The sequence below is a fragment of the Bactrocera neohumeralis genome, chromosome 2 (genome assembly GCF_024586455.1).
Source record: "Bactrocera neohumeralis isolate Rockhampton chromosome 2, APGP_CSIRO_Bneo_wtdbg2-racon-allhic-juicebox.fasta_v2, whole genome shotgun sequence".
In the NCBI taxonomy this organism is placed as follows: domain Eukaryota; kingdom Metazoa; phylum Arthropoda; class Insecta; order Diptera; family Tephritidae; genus Bactrocera; species Bactrocera neohumeralis.
This window is the reverse complement of record NC_065919.1, coordinates 80,962,265-80,983,381: the sequence shown is the minus strand read 5'-3', so window position 1 is coordinate 80,983,381 and position 21,117 is coordinate 80,962,265. Positions and strand designations below refer to the sequence as shown.

At 32.3% G+C, this 21,117-nt stretch overlaps 1 protein-coding gene across 14 annotated transcripts in view; it reads left to right on the top strand.

The window, feature by feature from the left end:
- LOC126754026 (titin) overlaps positions 1 to 21,117 on the top strand; it is a 120,322-nt gene that overhangs the window by 61,565 nt on the left and 37,640 nt on the right. For all 14 annotated transcript variants that reach the window (XM_050465950.1, XM_050465926.1, XM_050465968.1 and 11 more), the window contains exon 2: positions 4,541 to 4,645. In XM_050465950.1, coding sequence (XP_050321907.1) covers positions 4,541 to 4,645 — 105 coding nt within the window. The remainder of the gene's footprint in view (positions 1 to 4,540; positions 4,646 to 21,117) is intronic.

Here is a 21,117-nt window from a genome sequence, read left to right as displayed (position 1 = left end):
TATTGCTGAAGTTAAAGTGATTACTTGACTGCATATACTCACTCTATACGTGCATATGTCTAGAGAAGTATATTTTATTTAATACAAAAGATTTGGTAACTACTCCACTATTAACTAGTTTCGAACTAGTGGGTTGCTATTTGATTTTTCCGCCAGTTTAATGTAATAAAAAATAATATTTAATTTTTACAAAATATTTGGTAACTACTCCTTTATTAACTAGTTTCAAACTAGTTGTTTTTCGTTGATTGTTCGACTAATTTAATGTAATAAAAAAACATTTATTTCCTACAAAAAATTTCGTCACTACTCCGATATTAACTAGTTCCAAACTAGTTGGTCTTTTGTTGATAATTCCACTAGTTTAATGTAGTACAATACAAAGAATAATTTAAAGATATTTTTTCTAAATATGGCCAGAAATCTTTGGCTGAAAAGCAATAAACTATTTTAGAATTGACTTAAAGAAATTGCTCTTAAACACTCATATTTAGTTAAACATCCTTAACTCGGGTTCAAGAATTGCTATTTAAAACAAGTACTAAACTAAAAATAAACTGTTAACACATAATTCTTTTTAAAAACTTGTTTGAAGCGAGAAATTTGATATGGTAAACTCGGGGTTTATGAGTCGTCTTTAACATTAAAACCACAAAATAAGCTCGAGTTTAAGCAGCTTAAGTTATAATTATCTTTTAAGAGTTAAAGAAAATTTTTAATGGTAAACTCGGAGTTTATGAGTCGTGTTTAACATTAAAACCACAAAATAAACTCCGGTTTAAGCATCTCAAGATATATATTTTTTTAAAGATGTCTTTTAGGAGAGTTAAGGAAAATTGTGTATGGTGAATTCGCAGTTTATGAATCGCGTTTAACAGTAAACCCCAAAACTAAACTGGAGTTTAAACATTTTGAGATATAATTATTTTTTAAGAGTTAAAGAAATTTTTTCATGGTAAACTCGGAGTTAATGAATCGTGATTGATATTACACCCCCAAAATAAACTCGAATTTAAGGCATCTTGAGATATACATACATATATACATATCTTTTAAGATGTCTTTGAGGCGCGTTAAAGAAAAATTGTTATGGTAAACTGGCAGTTTATGAATCGTGTTTAACATTAAACTCCCTAACTCACAAAACTCGAGTTTAAGCATTTTGAGATATAATTATTTTCTAAACGGTTTTTTAAGTTATTTTTAAGTTTACGCGTCGTGTTTAATACTAAACACCAAAATAAACTCGAGCTTAAGCATTTCAGCACATATTTTTTTATAATATAGCGAAATTTTTGTATAAAAAATGTTAAAATCATGTACTCTCTCAATATTTACGACAATTGCAAAACTCCGCTTCTGCCATTAAAATATTCCAACAGGCAGACGGCCTACATATGGACGTCCATGCTGGTTGTATATAGTATACAAAAGTAATTTATACACATCTTAAACTCATAAACTTTTAATGGTTAAAGAAATAACTTCTAATGGCGTAAGTGCCGTTATAATATAGCCAACAAACCGAAGCCAATTATATTACAAGTAGAAGATATTGCACTTTACTTTTACTATGCCACAAAAAATATCAAAAAAATGGTGAGCGTCGAGCGAAAACAACCCTCCGGCTTCAGTATACTCGACTTTTGATACATGTTTGTATATATTTCGATATGTAGGTGTGTGTTAATGCCGTTACATATGATTGTAATTTGATACTGGTCACGTGTTGCATCTCTGGGGAATTTATTAAAACGAAATATTGCAAACACTGTTCCATAAACTCCTCCCACACATTAGTTGGCGCCATAAAATATGTATTTTTTGCCCCCAGTTTTCGACTAAAAGGTTTAGGAAGGAAAAGGAACTGATTTTTTTTTCTTTTTACTTGTTTTCGGATTTTTTGTGAACAAATAGCTACTTATATGTATCGAGAAAAATTGTTCAAAAATAATGAAAATTTTCGAGACGAATTTTTCTGATTGCTCGCTTTATTTAAATTTTTTAATTTTCTATAGCATTTCTGTGTAAAATTTGAATTTCTTCTTTTTTATATCTCAAAAGCAATATTTTCCACACAAATAACTGCCTGAGTGGCAAAACGAAAATATTATATACAGAAAAAACCATATCAACTTCGAATATTTCTACGCACATTAACCTATAATCACTCAGGGTGGTTTCCACACAACCCGATGGTAACCCTAAAAGCACCAATACGCCAACAATTTTCACAAACTAATAAACAATTGCCATTGTTTGCATGCAGAGAAAATGTTTAAATACGCCAATTCAAAAATTAAGCCAAAATGATTTTTTTTTTTTTATAAAATGAACTGAAAACAATAACAATCGAAATCGAATCGATTAAAAGTTGCATAAGCAAAGCCAAACAAAACACCCTTGAGGGGTCAAAGCGCGCAGACTGAAGCATATTTCAGGGCGCATTAAGCGCTACAAGCTTGTCAAAAGCGCTTCCGGCGCGTTTTGTTTGCACAACAAAAAACCAAAACAAACACAACAAACGCATACAATGGCAAATGTCTAACAAATGAGCTGAAAACCACAATCAACACTTTTTTGTTTGTAATTTTTTTTCAGTTTGTGTTTTGCTTTTGCATTTTAAATTGCTTTTGTTTGCGCAATTTGCAGGCAAACAATCGGTATTAAGCTGGCAATAGGATTTGCAGGCATTTTCAGGGGTGCAAATTGGAAGCACAGGGTTTGAAGAATTTTGGTTTTTTTGTGCAAAAGTGGGGTGTTTGCCGATTTGCTGTAAAATTTTATAGTTATGAGTGTGTGTGTGTGTGCAGGAAAGTTGTTTGTTTTTGGCAAATAATTGGGTTTTTTTTATGAAAAAAAAATCATCATATATTGAAAAATTTATGATTTAAAAATTGGATTTTAGCTAGAGAAAACACATTTTCTGCAATTTTTTCGAAATTTTGCTACACATTTTTCCGAAAAAAATCATACTTTCGACAGAAGAATATGTTTTTGATTGGTTATTATAATAGTGTTGCCTACATTTTGGCGCATTGCTGAAATAAATTAAGTGTGCGCTGAAAAAGTCAGTTTAGATATCAAATTAAGTATTTTCTGCAAATTTTTTCGAAACTTTGTTACATATTTTTCCGACAAATATAGTATTTTCAATAGTATTGCCTACATTTTGGCGCATTGCTGAAATAAATTAAGTGAGCGCTGAAAAAGTCAATTTATATAACAAAATTTTACATTTAGTTGTTGTTTTTTATTCAAAAAAATTGTATTTGTAGTAAACAAGTTTAAGAAACAGCATAAAAATTAAGCAGAGTAATATTTGGAAGAAGGGGTCATAAAAATACTCAAAATATAGAGTATAAAAACCAAAGCTTACCGAAATAGTAAGGTTAGGGATTAAAATAATAGGTTGTCAAAAAAGTCTTGCGGTATTTTCGCTAGTTGGCGCTGAAACCGCGTAGTTCTAGTTTTATTCGTCGCATCGGGTCATGCTATACCTTTTTGGAAAGCCATTTCACGCGCTAACACGTGTTTGATTTAAGTCGTTCGTGAGTTATAGCATCGCAAACATGGAGCAAAATAAAGAGAAAATACGGCATTTTTTACAGTACTACTACGATAAAGGCAAAAATGCATCTCAAGCCGTCAATAAAATTCGTGCAGTTTATGGACCCGATACAGTTTCCATTTCCACAACGATGGTTTCAACGTTTTCTTTCCGATGTAGAGGTGGTCGAAGATGCGCCACGCTCCGGAAGGCCTGTCGTCGAAAATTGCGATAAAATCGCTGAATTGGTCGAAAGAGACCGGCATAGTCGTAGCCGTAGTATCGGTCAATTTCAATAAAAAAAAATTCAATAAAATACCGCAAGACTTTTTTGACAACTCATTATAAAGACTGAAACCGTTAGTAAAGCCCAAAACTTAATAAGAATTTCAATAAACTTCGCAGTCAAATCTGCTTACTTGAGTGCTTACGAAAATTTATAAAATGGTTGAGAATTTTTTGTAAATATGTGTTTAGTAGGTAACGCTTGCTTTTGCAGTTGATTATGGGTCGAAAAAATTTGTGCAGCTTATTTTTTATTATTTTTTCAGCGTGTTATTTATTGTGTTATGGAACTCAAGTATCTCAAGTGGCTCGCGTGGCCCTTTCTTATACAAAAATATCAAAATATAGCGAATTTCTTCATTATTTTCACTCATTTTTGAACAGCTGTAACTTTTTTTGAGCTACCCGAACTTTTTTTTTTTTGCTAAGTGAAGCTTAAAATCTCACCTTTCTAACACTACCAGTAACACTACCAGTGTATAGTAAGATACAATGTGATTGGTAGCACTGAAGATATACGACAGCAACGACATCTATTGACAAAATACGAAAAGACTTTTTCGACTACGCAATTTTTCAAATTTTTTTATAACCTGCCAATAACAAATTAATTACTAATTGCTACTTTAAACGCCAATTATTACATTTTTTATTTTAATCTTTAACCAGCTCGCTTAATAATAAATTGATTTTTTTTATTTCCAGGATATTGCAAGATGACCAGAAAAGGTTCGAGTCCACTGGGGCTCGACATGTTGGCTGTCTCAGTGGCAGTGGCATTCATATTTTTGCCATTATTAGCACAAGCCGGTAAGTGAATAACACAAGCAATAAATAAATTATAAATAAATTTATTAATATGAGCAATAAATTGATTAATATGAGGCAATAAATTGCATTTATAAATAGTTAAACATTAAGAAGAAATGAACCACAAAAAAATGCAAGTAGCAGGTATTCAATAACCATACAATTTTGTGTCATATGCAATGCCATGAAAAACAATAAAGAGAAAGCAATATGAGTAATGAATCAATTATAGGCATAAAGCCAAGCTAGAGCATGACATCTGTGATGGCAATAAATAAATGGACGCGAGAAGTTAGAGAGCAAACAATATAGGACAAATATATAATTATATATGAGATATATAGCTGTGGCATATATTTGATATGCTTACTACTAGAGACATAGAAAAACTGCACATATGTGACGTGATAAGCAAAATTAATGCCACAACCTGCCACTGCACATCTCTTTGCGACACATTGCGAATTTCCACGAAATTCCTAGAATATTTTTGGTTTAACACACATACAACAACTCATACAACAATACATATAACAATTCATATAAATTCGCCTTAAACAAAGCTTTTGTAATGAGGGTGGTGTCAGTGAGGCGCGCAAGCATGAGGGTGCACCTGTCAGCGCGCCCCTTAGAGCATGCGGCAGGCATTGGTCACTCATTTGCGGCAGTAAGCACTAAATGTGCTACTTACACACACAAACATACATATATATATGTGTTTTAGTACATAAATGCTTCATTGTGTATAAACAAAAGAACTTGTCACTCCGTTAATTATTTCCCAGCTGCCAAATTAAAAAGAATTATCCATTAATGTGCCGCATATTAGAGGCAGAAATGCGCACAGGGGCAGCGCTATTGTATTTCACACACACACAAACACACTCACATGCAATTTCCGCCTACTCACGCGTCCTGCTTCGATGTGTGGACTTGCAATGGTCTGTAGCTCATATGTGTTTGTATGTCTGCAAGTGTAGAAGTGTGTATGTATGCAAGCATCGTAGTGTGTACGCAAGTATGTTAGTCTATATGTATAAGTTGCAATTTTCGGTACCGGCTCGACTCGAGTGACCCTTGACACGCTTTTGGCGTTACGGGCAATAAAAACAAATTGATTTTCTTTCGGCATTTTTCCGGCGGTTTTCTAAATAAAGCAGTTTGGTAGTGTGTATACATATATAACTGTAACTGAAGTTGGGGTATTTTTATGTACCCACTGACACCATTAACACCAACGCTAAGGCCACGTGGTAGACATATAATACTGTTAGCGGTACCAGCAACCAATCATTTCGATCAATACACAACCCTCGGCACAGACTCTTCGCTGCGCTCCAACTACACAGACACTTTCGGCTAAGCCACTAAAATCGCAAATTAAGCCACAATACTGCATTTTATTTATATTTATTTTGTTTTATTTGCGCTCTGTCATTATTGTCAATTTCTATGGCAATTTTGCATTGAGAGTGCGTATGGTTTTTGGCATTTTCTACTCTTCTGTCAAATTTGACAAATCACTATCAGCTGTCATTAGTCACAGCAACAGTAGATTGCCAAAGCGGCGGTTCAATTGTGCTTGTGGTGCTCTCTTTCGCTGGGGTCAATGTATTCTTTTGCTTAATTAAGCGTATTTGCCTCATTTAAAGTGCCTGCAAATTGTTTAGTGCCGAAAAATCTGTTGCATTTTCTGCCCTCAGCCCGCAGCCAGTCGCGCATTTGAACGCAGTCTGCTAAATTGGGGTGGCTCTACCAGTGTGCGGAAGGGATGCGTGTGTGCGCACAGCCAATTTGTGCATGTGCTATGGTGTTGTTTTTAGTATTGTTGTTTTCTGCCTGCCATTTACTCTGCTAGTCATTGACATTGAATGCGAACTTCATTGTGCGTAAATTCAATTGATGCCATTTGTGTTAAATTTTTGCATCAATTTATTTATAAAAAGGCGACAAAATTCATTTGATTCACGCCAATTCATTTAAACGGCGCAAATTAATGCAAAGGCAAGTGTTGGCGCATGGCCAGTTGGTATTCTGTTTCAGTTACTATGACAGTAGTATGGAAGAGATATATGTATTATTAAATTTAGAAAATATTGTTATGACAAAATTTTGTAAGCGACATTTTTGGGAAAACAATTTTTTAACTAAGAAATTAATTTCTTTTGTAAAGTAATTTCCTGCTGGGTAGATATGGAGGTGACATATTTTTGAGACTTTTGAAAGACTTTCTTAGCACCTGTTTTTCAGAGTAGCAAAAGAAAAAAAATATTCGCTTTTTTTGACCCACCTTAATGCTCAAATAAAAAACCAAAACGAAAAAAAAATAAATTTTACTTCATTTATTTTCGAAAAAAAAAATTTATTTTATTTATTTTCGAAAAAAAAAAATAAATTTTATTTTATTAGCATTAGCTCTGTGTTCTTATTTTTTACTTATTTATTTCTTTTTTTGAAGTAATATAATTTTTGTACTTATGATTTGTATTGACTTTAAACATAAAGAGATAAAAAGTATGGGGTGTAAAATTTTATTTTATTTATTTATTTTTTTTTAATACAAAAAAGTTTTTTTTTCGACCCACCCTAATACACAACTAAAAACCCAAATTGGGGAAAAACAAATAATATTAGTATCTTCATATATATATTTTTTTTAAATACAAACGACGAAAATTTAATTTAAAGTGTGATCCATCTCGAGGTTCCCTACTTTTTTAAAGAAAAAACACAGAAACTTCGAATTTAATGCGGAATGTTTATTATCATTCAAAGAACATTCTTTGGCATTTATTTTTTGAAGATTGTCTCTTTCAAGTGTTGACCGCGGCTACGTCTCAGGCGGTATATCCGTTGAGTTCAATTTTCGTTGACTCGTTCGAAAATTTTGACTGGTAACTGGTAAATGACATGCGTGATGTCTTGTTTCAAGACCTGAATCGAAGCGGGATTGTCCGCATAGGCTTTAGACTTTACATATTCATACAGAAAAAGTCTAACGGTGTGATATCACACGATCTTGGTGGCAAATCGACCAAAAATATGAATGTGTGCAGCTCTTGAATCTCTTCAGGTTGCTCTTCGTCCCCAATGCGACAATCTTGCTTGTTTAAAAAAAGAAATGCACCAAATCGTTCCATATGTTAGTCCGATTTGCTGCGATCGTCGTCGAATCTCGACTCTCCACGGTCTTCGCGTACACTCTCATCTATGGCTGCTATATTTTCTTCATTGCGTGCTGGACGTGCTCTATTCGGTCGAATATTATCCAATAATGCTTGCTGGGTCTCAAGATGGGTGTTGGTGTTGCGAATAGTTTTCTCAGTAGGCTGATTATGTTGACCATAAGTTGAGAGAAGCGCTTGAAACACATTCTTTACAGAACGAGAACTTTCGTAATAAAGTTAAACGACTTGGATACGTTGTTCAGGGGTAAGCCAGACAATACAGAACAAAAATAACATGACAGCGTAACACGATTGATAGAAGTACCTCTACTTGGGTCACCCATTAAAATATTCCCCCCGCCTGCTTTACACACACTCATAATATAGACAATATATATTTGCACACATCTGGCAACACAGGAGTGCTTAGAAAACAGATATGTACAATATAAATATGACCATCAAAACAAATAAACAGATTGCTTCACTCAAATAAATAAATAGTCTGCCCGCACTTGTCTGCGGAATGCACTATACACTAATGAAAATAAATTTCAAAAAAAAAGAGCGAACGAGCGAGCAAAAAAAATTGCCACAAAAATAAATCAAATCAAAATGACAGCCATTATATGTTTGCTCCAGTGCGGCGGGCCACAAAGCAAGCTGCCGGCTGTGGCGGAGTGCCGGCGGCGGTCGAGTGTGAGATTGTGGTTGCACGCCTTGCAGGGTCAGCGCACCTTTTGAAAGGCTGCAACGCCTATTCACCTGCGCGCCGTGCACAACACGCATGCAAATGCACATACATGCATATGAACATACACATATACACATACATATATACAAACATATGTGTGTCTGCATTTTTCTGTATGCATGTGTGTGTGCTTGTTTTTATGGCGTTTTGCGGTTTTTGCATTTCTAAGCCAATACTGAGGATTTAGTTAGTCCTACTCGCTATGTCCACGTTGTTGTTGTTGTTGTTGCTCTTTGCCAACTATTTATTTACTATTTTCCATCATAAACAAAAGCTTCTAATTTTCATTCATTTCCGCCAAACAAATGCCCAGGCGTACAACCGACTATTAATACTTGTTGTTGTTGTTGTTGTTGTTGGTGCTGTTGGTGCTGTTTCCATTGCAGTCGCCCTTTGACTGTTTGGTTGTGCGGCGTTTACGCCTCCCGTAAGCAGCATTTAAAATATTTTAACGGTCTTCAGGTGAAATCTTCATTCAGTCAGTTGGTCGCTCGGTCGCGCGGCCAGACACTTGTGTGTGTAAATGTATGTGTGTATTTACTTACTAACATATGCAGATTAGTCTTGTATGAATTCTAGACATTTTCCGTTATTTAGTCGCTCATTAATTTATTTATAGTTGTAAATTGAGTTATGACCGGCAAATGGCGGACTTTCACATAACCCACAAGCCTGCGGAAGAATGCGAGAAAGAAATTAAAATCGATTAGAAGGAATATGAAGAAAGCCGAACAAAAACAATAAATATAACAACAACAATAACTATAAAGTTTTCACATAGCTTTTGTTAAAGAATTAAAACAAGCAAAGCAACAAACGCTCACCGCTTTTAATTGCTCATTCCACCAGCGAATCACCAATCAGTGTTTATGCCCCGGGTTGTTGCGCTTTATGACTTACAGCCTCATTTTATTTATGGCTTTTCGATACAATAATATGCTGATGCTCAAACCCGTAGCTCGGACGTAACGAAAATGTCTGTCAATAATCATAGAATAGATAACAAAATTATAATAACAATAATAAAGGGTTAGACGACAAAGCGGCATTAAGCGGATGCAATGAAGTCGCTAAGCAGCTGGCCTCTGATCATTCATATGTATGTACATATGTATACGTATCCACATGATTCAACAGATTACCCTAAAGTCTTTTTATTGAAAATTAAAAAATAAAATTTTTAATTACGAAAGGTGGTAGAAAACATAAATATTCAATCGGTTAGCGGTTATCGATTATTTATTTATATTAAATATGTACATTAGGTTGGGTTTATAGCGATTTTGACATATGCCTTATCGATCAACATGTTAAGAATCACATTTATAGCTGAAGATTCGATCAACATAGCATTAATGATCATTTATTTATGTTAATGATAAACAATTAATCGATATCGATTTGTTATCAATTATGTCCTATCGTTAACGGTTTTGCGGTTAGTTTTGTTTATAATAAATTATACATGTTATCGATAAAAAAATTTAAACCGATATTTAATCGATTTATCGATTATATAACATCATGTACTGCAAATTTGTTGATGCTAGACATAACGTGACTTTTACAATAAAAAATAATAATAATAAATTATACAAGTTATCGATTTAAAAAAATCGAAACCGACTTCTTATCGATTTATTTTTATAAATAGTGTCTTTTGCGATAAAAGTTAATAAAAATATATATATGTTATCGATTGGAAAAAAAGTTGAAACCCATTTTTTATCGATTTATTTTTTATAATATTGCTTACTACAAATATTTTGCTATTAGTTATATAAATTTTAAAAAACTTTAGCGATAACCAATACAAATTTTTTAATAGTAGATTATTCTCGGTAAAAATATTGCAAGCCTGTTTCTAAACGATCTATGTACAAACGTATATTGAAATCAATAATATAATATTTTCGATTTTCCTAAGTAACCAATCAAATAACGCATAATTAATGTATAATTAATATCGATAAAAGAAGAACATACTTCTGTTACATATAAAATATAATAATAAAATCGATAACACACTCAACATTTTTCTAAATATTTCCACAAGCTGCGCTTTTTAACCTTACCACGTTAGTCGTCTTCTTTTTTCCGCTCTTTAGTTTTGCCGCCTTTGCCATCGCTTTGTGTGTTTAACATCTTTTTAATAGACTTGAAAGCCACCTCCACGTACTTTACGACGGCACTATTGACCCATTTTCCATTTTCGACAACAACAACAGCAACAAATAGCTTACACAAAGCTACATAAGCAAAGTGGCAGTAGACTTAGTTTCAGGAAGTGTTCAGTCTTTTTTGTGTTCTACTTTTATTTCATGCCAGTTTCGAAGACTCTTTATGGCAGAAGATTTAACTCCATCAATTTTTCTTTATGTCAAGTATGAGTACTTGCACATCTTCTTAGAATTCTCATTAGCACTGCACATAAAATTAAATAAATAAATTGAGGAAAATAACAACAATAATAACTGCATTTGCCGACTGAAGTGTCAGACCCAAAACGAAGCTATACAAATCCATGTGTAAAACTTTTTAGTAAGTGGTCTATATGTAAAATAGATGCGTCTAAAAAATTAAGTCAGTCGAGAGAATGGATTTGCTAAGCTCTTAAGTCATTCATTCAACAAATGAGTTATGCACCATCGGTGTGTGAGTGACATTTGACACCAACAGACTTTCTTTGTAGTGTTTCGTTTTTTTTTTGTTGTTTCTGGTTAAAGTTGCTCTAAAACTTTTTACTGTTACGATGTTTGTATGGAAACATAGTTTTGATTTTCAATAATGAATGAGGTAATAAACATAGAATCACATAGAAAGACATGGAGGCATATAGAAAGACATAGAAACATATATAAATGCATAGAAATACACAGATGTATGAATATGAAAAACATAGAAAGACATAGAAAAACGTAGAAAGGAGTAGAAACATTAAGAAATGTATATATACATGCATTTAAATACATAGGTATAAAATATAAAAACATAGAAATGCATAGAAAAACATAGAAAGGAGCAGAAATACCTAGTAATCTATAGGAACATAAATAAATCCATTCAACCACACATAAAACTAAGAAAGGCAGAAAAAAACATAGAAAACATAGAATGTTTTAAAAATTATAGAAACAAATTGGAATGCATTTGACAAGCAAAAATTAATTAAAACAAACTGCCCTGAACATAAGTTTTTAATATCGAATTATATTTTTATAGAGCTTTCAAACATTTTTATTTCAATTGCCTTTAATTTTTAAAAGTTTTAAAAATTTTTTGGGCTAAAACTGCAACAAAACTCTATACTAACGCCAAAGAAGCCGCCATTTAAATACAACTGTATCATTTCTCATGGCAATATTTCATTTTAAGCACCACTTCAAACGCCACACTTAAGCGCGCACAATCCACCGTCATGCTGCTTCATGTGCCACTTCAGTGACCAGGTAATGCTCACTCACTGGCGCTTAAAAAACAATTTAATAATGCATTCTTCAATAACTTCCAGCTGTGAGACATGCTGATAATAGATTTTACAAAAACACAAGTACCTATTATCAAGCAGTTAAGCTGCTAAAAGCACTTGCCAGCGCATACCGAAGAGCGCTATTGACCCCTGTCTACAACCACACAAAATAGTTTACCGAAAAGTGTGCGCACAAGCAACGGGGTGTACTTGCAAGCGCAATTGGCAAAAGAGTCAAATCTCGTGCATAAAAACAACAAATGAATTTCCTTGACTCCTCGGCTTTCCACCGCAAACTTATATTCGTGAAGATCAACTTAAACTTAGCGTACGAAAATTCAAGATCACCGCAATTGCACGCGTTTGGTAGCCAGCAATCGATCGAACGAACGAACGTTGCCGATGGCCAGCAACGGCTTACAACGGCTGAGTAGATAAAAAGCATGTATAAAAAAGAGTACCGAAAAATTTCAATGGGACTCAAGGTCGCCAGCTGAGAAGCAAGTGGCAGCATATGGCAGCATTGGTTGCGCTGTGGCGAAGAAAGTCAACGCTCTGAGCGTGTAAAAAGAAAACCGCAAAAAGTAATGATAATATAAATAAATAGCAAAAAAAAATTATTGAAAAATATGTCTAAAAAACTGTCGAGACACATTCTATAATCCACAAAAATGTTCACTAGCAACAACAAATAGCCATAAGATTAACTATACATTGAGTTGTGTAAGTGTTGTGGCGGCAGCAGCTAACTTGGTGGTTTTCAAAATCTACAAAAACAATGTCATGACCAATACTCGTATAATGATAGCGTTTGTCAACAGCTTGAAGCGCTACTAGGTGGTACTTATTTTTTCGGTGGTCTGTTGCTGCAAGAGGCAGACCGTAATTATAGTTTTTTTTAGGTTAAGGTTGCTGGGGGTTTTGGTATACGGAACGAGAGCAGATCGCTTTGCAACACGAAGTAAGTAATTACAAATAACGTAAAATTAACAATAAAATTATAATAAATTAAATTTAATTAATTGTAATTAATTTCAAAATTTTAAAGTAAATAAATTTTACAAAAATGAAAATGAAATAATATGAAAGTACAAAAAAGCAGAAAATTTAATAAGAATCCAGCATAGTATACAAAAAAATAAATTAACATAAATTTAAAAAATAGAAAATTTAATTAAAAATAAAAACAATTTTTTTTTAATTTTAAAACAAAAATTCAGAAAAAAACCAAATTGAAATACTTGCAGTAATTAAAAAAATAAAATTTAATTAAATTAATAAAAATATAAATTAAAATAAATTAAAACAAAATTAAAAATAAAAACAAAATTACCAAAAATTTTAAAACAAATAATTCAAAAAAACCAAAATAAAATACTTTCAGTAATTAAAAAAATTAAATTTAATTTAATTAATAAGAATTTATTTTTTTTATTTTTTTATTTAATTTAATTGTTAAACTTTGAAATTAGTCAGGTGTACCTTTATTTATTAAATTAATAAAATTTAATTTTTTAATTATTTTTTAAATTAAAGTAATAAAAAAAAATTAAAAATTAAAAAATTAGAAATCATAAAAAATGAGAAAAAAAGCTACTCAGCACCGTAATAGCAGAAGCTCTCTCGTTAGCTTGAAGATGCTATCACATTGCGTGTCGTGAGACCAGACTGCCGAACTGATGCGATCAAAAAATTTGCACCCACTGACAGCTGACAACCGCTATGGCCATCGGCCAGCCACTCGAGTTGAAGCTGAACAAGTGCTCAAGCTACACTGGCTCTCAGCGTCGCATGAGAGGGCGTTTTCCGTTAATCAATCACTCCTGCGCATGCGTTGATTGAACCTCGAAGGCGCAACGATGCGGTTCATTGGCGGGTTTAATTAATTTCTCTTTTTCATTGTTTTCTTATTGTTGTTGTGTTTGACGCATCGTGTCGGTTGGTGTGTCTTTTGACCACGGTTAAATTTATTTATCACTGATTCAACGCTAATTTGTTGTTGCGCGAATTAGCCTGTCATTTTGCTATTTATTTATTTGTGCGATTTTCATTAATATTTTGCGTCCACTACTTGGAGGCGCTTTGTCGCTGTAATTATTTTGTTGTTGTTTTTTTATTAAAAAAATTATATTTCTGTATATTTGTGCAAAAGTTATTTTGTTAAAGACGCTGTCGCTCCGTTCGCTTCAGTCAAAAACTTTGACCGCAGCGCTCGGCTGTCTTCCTTTTTGGCGGCTATTTTGGCCGTTTGCTCATTATAGCTGCTTTAATGTCTCTTTTGCCTTCTTTTTCCTTAGTTTTCAATTAGCTTTTTTCTTAAATTTTTTTGTCTGCTAAGATTTTCTGCAATTATATTTCACTAAAAAGGCGTAATGTAGTAAAATGCTGGCAGTCAAAGTCTAATGAACTTGTGCGCAGTCGCGTCTTGCCGCTGGCCGCTTGCTGCTCAGCAGCAATTTTCTTATATTCGTTCTCATGTTAGCAGTTTTGCTTTATGTTGGCATTTTTTTATAGTTTGGCTTTGTTGTTATTGTTCTTTTTGCTCTTCACCTTGCCAGCAGCGCTCTTTCTGGTATTTCTATAATTTCTTTTATTGTTTTTTTTTTGTATTTTCAATGGCTTTTCGCCAAATTATTCCCAGCCAGCCAAGTGAATTTAATGCTTCGCTGCCTGATTGTCCGGCTGTGTGGCCGTTCGTCCGCTTGGCAACTTAAAATTGAATATCATGTCATTTGCGCAGATTTGTGATGGACACCAAGCAGCTTTCTTGCGCTCGCCAGCTTTTTGGAGAAGATAATTAGGTGTTTGTGGTTTCGTTATATAAATCAATATGAGGTTTGGCTAGTTTTTTTTATTAAAAAAGGATTATATATTAAACCGCTAAATAAATATGGTGTCACATGTAGTGACTATAAGCCGGTGGCGCCAGTCTAGGAGCTTAATTAAGAGTTTTTGAGGAAATGTTGAAGTTATTGAATAATAATAATAAATAAAGGCCTATCTGAAGGTATGAACTAAACATTTTGTAACAAAATTTTATAGTTTCTACTTCAAAAATATTTCTTATTATTATATAAGTAATTTTATTTTCTATCCAACCATAAATGCCACTTTCCAAATTTTGGTTGAAAAATATGTAGTTAATTTAATGAAATAGACCTAACTTAATGTGAGCATTACTGTTTCAACAAAAAAATATATAGTTTTTACTTTAAAAATATTGTAGTTTTTATTATTTAATTATATATATTTTTTTTTTAATTTTTTTCCACCCATAAACACCACTTTCCAAGTTAACATCTCTCTTTCTTAAAGAGTAGAAAATCATAATGAGCACTAAATTGCATAATTATAAACAACTTTTCAGGTAATTGTCCACCAATTTTCCAACAATTAACATAACTTTAAAAGAGCTCACACTCAACTATATGCGCTTTAATTACTGTTGTTGCTCCAATTGAGCGCAATTTGTGTCAACTCACTTCGGTTGCACTCAATAAACTCCATTCGTCGCATCATTAATGAAGTGTAAAGTGATTTCAACGACAATTGTTGTTGTTTTCACCCAATTGTCAGTTGTTTAAAGCAAAAGTGTATTAAATCATAAGTGATAAATCACAGTTTCATGCTTTTGATTTGTAGCTGCTGCGAAATTGATTAAAATTTTGCAGAAAATTTATTGAAAGTGAGATTTATTGCTTTTGCTAAATGAGCGCAATGAGCACCGCAAGCAGAGGTGGCAAGAACATAAATAAAATTATATGAAGAAAACGAAATTTTTTTAAATTAAAATGAAAGTATAAGAGAATTGAATGATCAGTAAACGAAAATGCAATGAATAAAGTGGAAAATTATTAAGAAATATTTTATTTTTGTAATTTTTTTTTTTGAAGCGTCGTTTTAATTACTAAATAGTCAAACTAACCTACTTTATAGTCAATTTAATTTTTAAAAAATTTATTGCCTTTGATACCGTTGCCGATCGGTAGTACGATCGGTAGTACGAAGACTTTTTTGCTAAAAGTTAGCTCAAATTCAAAATAAAAAAATATATTATTACTATACATACTTCAGATTAATACAGATAGTAATCGAATGGCAATTCAAAATTTTGAATTGACAAAAAAAAGTAAATATTTAATCAAAAAATTTACATTTCAAAGTTTTACTTTAAAAAATTTTAAAATTTCGATATATGTATGTATGTAGGTATATAGAGGTAAAACATCTATAAAATAAAATAAAATAAAGTAAAGAAAATTACATTAAATTAAAGTAAATAAAAAGAAATAAATAAAATAAAATATTTATAACGACTTAACGTAACATAGCACACATATGCACATGTGTACATGTACATACATATGTACACATATTCATATTGTATCAGAGCTTAAGTAACGAAAACATAACATAGCATACCGTAACATAATACAACACAACATAGCATAACACCGCATAACATAACATAGTACCATACAATGACGTAATATACCTTTTTATTATATGACATAACATAACATAACATAACGTAACAAGTGATGGTATATTTTAACGAAATATGGCGGCATAACTGCACAAACAATCATAATAAATAACACAATAACACCAAATCACATCAAAATACAATATAACTTAACATAACTACAGGTTACGTAACACAACTTAGCAAAACATAACATGACATAGCTTAAACCACATGTGATAAACCTAATAAATAACACAACTAAAAAAAATCACCTCAAAATACAACAAAACTTAACATAACTGTAAAATGCGTAACATAACTTAGCAAAACCTTACATAGCCATAATACGACATACGATAATCATAACAAATAACAAGAAATAACTGAATTTTACTTAACATAATGTAATATAACACAACATAGTACAATAAAAATTAAAATAAGAAAAATCTTTAAAATATTATATAACTGTAAAAAAATTTTAAAACAAAAACTATATTTTTTTTCAAAAAACATTCTAAGCAGTACCTAATAATTTTAATCAAAATAAGATGTTGGCGGCTAAGCGGTAAATATGAGCAAATGACATTAATTATGGTAAAAAATTCTGTTTAAATTAAGAAAAAAATTACAAAATAAAGTTGCAAAAAGAAATAATATAACCTTAAAAAGTTGAGACAAAACTTTTTTTTATTTAATTCTATTTTGCTTAAATTTTTTTGGATATCTTTTGTTATACTGTTGGATAAATAGAAACACAATTTTTTTATTTAATGTTTTTAATTTTTTTTGTGATATTTTTTTCTAATTTTTTTTTAAATTTTATTTTTAATTTTTCTGCTATATATTTCAATTTTATTTTTTATACTGCTGAATCTGCCATGACAATTTTTTTTATTTTCTTTAATTGTTTTAAATTTTTCTGAATTTTTTTAAATATTTTTTTGTCGTGTTGTTGACTCCGCTGCTCTAATGCGCATGACTTTAGGCAATTTTCTTACCTTAATTATTGCCATGATAATATCATGACATTTGCCCGACTTTTGCACGGCAAACTTTATTACATTAAGAGATCAACGACCAGAGCAGCAGCAAAAATAAATACACATCACTTATATGTGCATAAATATTTACTAGTAAGTATGTATGTATTTATGTACAACAAAATAATTTCATTCAGAACACAGCGGCACACAGAAATGCGACTCCTAACCCGACACCGCTGTGGAACGGGTGGCAGTTAAAGTGTTGCGCTGACTTACGGCCGAAACGGCTTATAAACAACAACAAGAGCAACTAAGTTAATGAATGTATAAATATGTATATAAATTATATACGAAAGATTGCGCGTAATACAAACCGCTTGCAGCGAACTCGACTTGCCAAGTCAAAGTCAAAGCCAGCTGGCAACAGCGCCAATGTAAGCGTTACAAAGCAGCGAGCAGCAGACGTGAGCAAAAAGTAAAGCAAAAAACAAGGCGAGAAACAAAATGAAAATGGGGGAAAAAAATAAAATTTAGTTTTCATTGTCAAGGTAAAAATTATGCAAGTTGAATTGCGGTGGATTATGCGACCGGGCGCTGGTGTACACGGTCAGCAGAGTTGCTGTTGTCGGTCATTGGCACACAGAGTTACAGCATTAACATAGATCTGTGTATGTATATACATATATATGTACATAACTACAAATAATTTATAGACGTCTGATGTTGTGGTTGTCGTTGTTGCGGCTTTTACACTTAACATTCATTACTTCCCACTCAGTTCATTTAGTGTATTTGTATTTGTTATTGCTTTTTGCCATTTGCCAACTGCAGCGAAGCATGTCTGCGCAACCGTTATACGGTGTAAATAACTGCTAGCGCGTTGTTGTTTGCACAATCAGCCTACGACGCCTACACCGCTATTTTCTCACAAGCGCACGCTAATTAATTTGCCAGAAGCGCAGGCAGCGCACGCGCATGCGTACAAAACGCCGGAAATCTTGTTAGATTACAACCACAAACATGGTGTACAAGCAGCAGGCGGCAGGCAGCAGTGACTTGACTTCTTGTGTTTACAAAATATTTCATTTAACCGTTAGATGGCTTTTAATGTTTTCGGGTGACTAACTTTTCACAATTTCTCAGCATCGGCGGAGCTACTGTTCAGCACATTTGCATAATAAAATGCTTAGAAAACAATTAAAATTTATGCATCCGTGCGCGCATGCGCCATGTGCTGCGCTGAGAATGTGGTGTATATATGTCTCTAAAATGTTTAGTGCTTTCTTAATTGAATTTTCTTTTTGGTAAATGAAATATGGTCACCTCGCATACACTATGCATCATGCGGCGCATTCCAAAGAGTAATTAGATAAAGGAAAAGTTAGTAGAACCTTAGTGCCGTCAAGTGCTATTATATAATGTTAATAGCAGCGAGCATTAATTATGAAAGCATGCACAGTAAATAAAGAATTTATTTTATTTATTTAATTTGACTTGCTTTGCTCAGCTAACACTCAATTCTAACTTTAGCCACCAAGAAGTTGAAGCTGGAGTTCATTACACCATTATTTAATTAGTCTTATTTTTTGTTTTGACTATTAAAGTATAAGCGCAAACAAATTTAATGTGCATGCTTTTATGGTAGGCAATTAGATCTTTTGTATCACTGTTAGCTTTGAATACTCTTTCAGCGCCATAATAATTTCATTATGACACAACGCTATGCAATACTAATTATGTAAGTATGTAGACGACGATGAATCTGAAATTTTATTATGTGAAAGCTGGAAAGCTCAAGTCAAGTTAAGAACTTTGGTGGTGTGAAAGCTCTTAACATCTCTGCAATGTGATTTACTATTATAAAAAAATAATATGTGTATGTGTATGTGTATATGTATTTTATTGTGTGAAAGCTAGAAGGTTCTAATAATACTAGTAGCTTCCTTTATGCGAAAGCTCTCAAAAGTTTTTCTTAATATTTTTTTTAATATAATTATTATAGAAAAATAATAATTCTGACAATTTATTGTGTAAAAGCTTAAAAGCTCAGGTGATAACCGAAAGCTCCTCAAATTTTTTTTTTATTTTATTCTCTTCAATATATGTAATTATAGAGATTTAATGGTGCTGAATTTTTATTGTGTGATTTCAAAGAAGAAAAATAACAATTCTGACATTTCATTGTGTCAAAGCTTGACAGCCAAGTGATGTTAATAACTTATTTTACGTGAAAGTTCTCAAAATTGTTTTTTACCCTCTTCAATGACAGCTTTTTGTATAAAAGCTCGAAAGCTCTAGCGAAATTAATAGCTTACATTGTGCGAAAGCTTTTACAATTTTTGATTTAATTTTAGTCTCTTCATTTCGACATACTATTTATAAAATATATGATTCTGAAAGTTAATTGTGTAGGTGGAATTAGAAGCTTTCATTGTGCGAAAGCTCTTCAAAGTTTTTTTTAAATACTATATAAATATAGAAAATAATTTCCCGAAATTTCACGAACCAATGGTTTTACAATTTCGTACCCCTTCTACTACCTTAAAGCTTTCAAGAGCTTCCATTATATTTGCAACCGGGAGGCAAATATATTTATTTTTCAACTAAAAATCATTTAACCTTAATATGAGTGTATACATACATATGCTGTAAACATTTCCTGTACTTTCAGCAGTCTTCAGAGTTCTCATCGAAACTTCTAAATGTCTACGAATAGTTAAAATTTACAAAATTGGCACAAAATCATTAAAACTGTGTTCATGAATGTGTGTGAGAGCAAACATTCAATATAAATACATATACATACATATATGTAGAAGGGTCACTAATCCACACAGCTTTTTGAAAGCAAGTCAAATTGTAATTGATTTCTTACAAACTAACTACTTTTCAATTGTAGACAAACCGTTATTCTACTCAAAACAATAATAAACCACACATGGAAAATAAAAAAGAAAAATAACAAGCCAAAGAGAAGAGCCGACGCAGCATAGATAGCAATTGCAATATAAAATCCCACACATGCCACACGTTGCCATCACACACACACACCCATATATATATATATACATATATACATTATATACATGGAAACGTTAGAATGCTCATATAATCACTTAGAATTTCGTAATGCCGCATATCTCGGTGATCACTGGAATTTCGCAATTAAATTGCAATTATTTTTTACACACACACATTCAGTCAAGGCTCAAGTTTTAGAATTGGAAAGAAAGAAATTTCATTCTTTCACCAATCAACGAAGCGGCAAATGACCGATTAACACAAAATTTTTCCTCGTAAAATTGAGCTTTATCTATTTTGTGTTAACATTTTTTGTTGTTGTTGTTTGCTTTTTTATGGCAATTGTAGCCGCAGCTCGCTTTGAAAGCGTTGTGCTTGCGCATTTGCATTAATAGCATGCTAAATATTTGAAGCGCAGAAATACCGTTAGTTGCGCGCACTTCTAAAACATTGTGAGAAATTTCAAATTAATGAGGAGTTAAAAAGATTTATTGCTGCAAGGTTTTGTTGTTAACATACTGTTATAAACTCGAGTTTAAGAGTTCGTGTTTATGAAAGACTCTTTTGTGTTCCCATTAAGGGGAATAAGAAACTGTGATCTGTCTCT